General features: G+C 40.6%; 1 protein-coding gene across 1 annotated transcript; it reads left to right on the top strand.

Moving 5' to 3' along the window:
- The first annotated feature begins 371 nt into the window (after window positions 1-371).
- LOC118356188 (transcription factor BTF3-like) lies at window positions 372-1,096 on the top strand. The gene is made up of 2 exons (XM_035723503.1): window positions 372-554; window positions 758-1,096. The coding sequence occupies exons 1-2, from the start codon at window positions 399-401 to the stop codon at window positions 1,094-1,096; spliced, it is 495 nt and encodes a 164-aa protein (XP_035579396.1). The 5' UTR covers window positions 372-398.
- Window positions 1,097-1,539: the final 443 nt, after the last annotated feature.

Consider the following 1,539-nt stretch of genomic DNA (forward strand, 5'->3'; position numbering starts at 1 on the left):
TGTCTGTTCAAATCTTTTGCCCATTTAAAAACTCAGGTCATTTATTTTTATTGCTATCGAGTCACAGGAGTTTCTTATATATTTTGGATAATAACCCCTTCTCAAATATACGACTTGGCAATATTTTCCTCCTGTACTGCCATGTTCATTGCAACAGTATTCACAATAGCCAATATTAAGGAAACAACCTAAATGCTCATCAGTGGATGAATGGATAAAGAAAACATGGTGTCTACATACAGTAGAATGTTACTCAGCCTTTAAAAAGAAGGAAATCCTGCTTTTTAGCTGCCATCTTGCGTCCCCGCGTGTGTGCACCTAATCTCAGCTGGTCCGCCCGAGACCCCCTGAGCGCCAACCCTATTCCCCCCGCGCGGTCCCATTTCCGCTCCAACAAGATGAAAGAAACTATCATGAACCAGGAGAAACTCGCCAAGCTGCAAGCACAAGTGCGCATTGGTGGGAAAGGAACTGCTCGCCGAAAGAAGAAGGTGGTTCATAGAACGGCTACAGCAGATGATAAAAAACTTCACTTCTCCTTAAAGAAGTTAGGGGTAGGGCGCCTGGGTGGCTCAGTTGGTTCAGCGACTGCCTTCGGCTCAGGTCATGATCCTGGAGTCCCGGGATCGAGTCCCACATCGGGCTCCCTGCTCAGCGGGGAGTCTGCTTCTCCCTCTGACCCTCTTCCCTCTTGTGCTATCTCTCATTCTTTCTCTCTCAAATAAATAAATAAAATCTTAAAAAAAAAAAAAAGAAGTTAGGGGTAAACAATATCTCTGGTATTGAAGAAGTGAATATGTTCACAAACCAAGGAACAGTGATCCACTTTAACAACCCCAAAGTTCAGGCATCCCTGGCAGCGAACACTTTCACCATTACAGGCCATGCTGAGACAAAGCAGCTGACAGAAATGCTACCCAGTATCTTAAACCAACTTGGTGCAGACAGTCTGACTAGTTTAAGAAGACTGGCTGAAGCTCTGCCCAAACAATCTGTGGATGGAAAAGCACCACTTGCTACCGGAGAGGATGATGATGATGAAGTTCCAGATCTTGTGGAGAATTTTGATGAAGCTTCTAAGAATGAAGCAAACTGAATTGAGTCAACTTCTGAAGAACATAAAACTTGAAGTTACTGGGAGCTGCTATTTTATATTATGACTGCTTTTTAAAATTTTGTTCATGGATCTGATAAAATCTAGATCTCTAATATTTTTAAGCCCAAGCCCTTTGGACACTGCAGCTCTTTTCAGTTTTTGCTTATACACAATTCATTCTTTGCAGCTATTTAAGCTGAAGAAGCCTGGGAATAAAGTTTGAAACAAGGTTAATAAAGTTCTTTGCCTAGGAAAAAATAAATAAATAAATAAAAATAAATAAAAATAAAAATAAAAAGAAGGAAATCCTGCCATATGCAACATGATGATCCTGGAGGGCATTGCTAAGTGAAATAAACTAATCAGAGAAAAACAAATACAGCATGATTCCACTTATATGAAGTAGCTAAAATAGTCAAATTCATAGAAAATAGGGGGGAATC

The sequence above is a fragment of the Zalophus californianus genome, chromosome 1 (genome assembly GCF_009762305.2).
Source record: "Zalophus californianus isolate mZalCal1 chromosome 1, mZalCal1.pri.v2, whole genome shotgun sequence".
NCBI classification, from domain to species: domain Eukaryota; kingdom Metazoa; phylum Chordata; class Mammalia; order Carnivora; family Otariidae; genus Zalophus; species Zalophus californianus.

What these genes read in the sequence shown, in the direction of transcription:
- LOC118356188 (XM_035723503.1), top strand. Translation starts at nt 399, where the DNA reads ATGAAAGAAACTATCATGAACCAGGAGAAACTCGCCAAGCTGCAAGCA. An exon ending in TCTCCTTAAAGAAGTTAGGG is followed by an intron (nt 555 to 757) that starts GTAGGGCGCCTG and finishes AAAAAAAAGAAG; the next exon opens with TTAGGGGTAAACAATATCTC.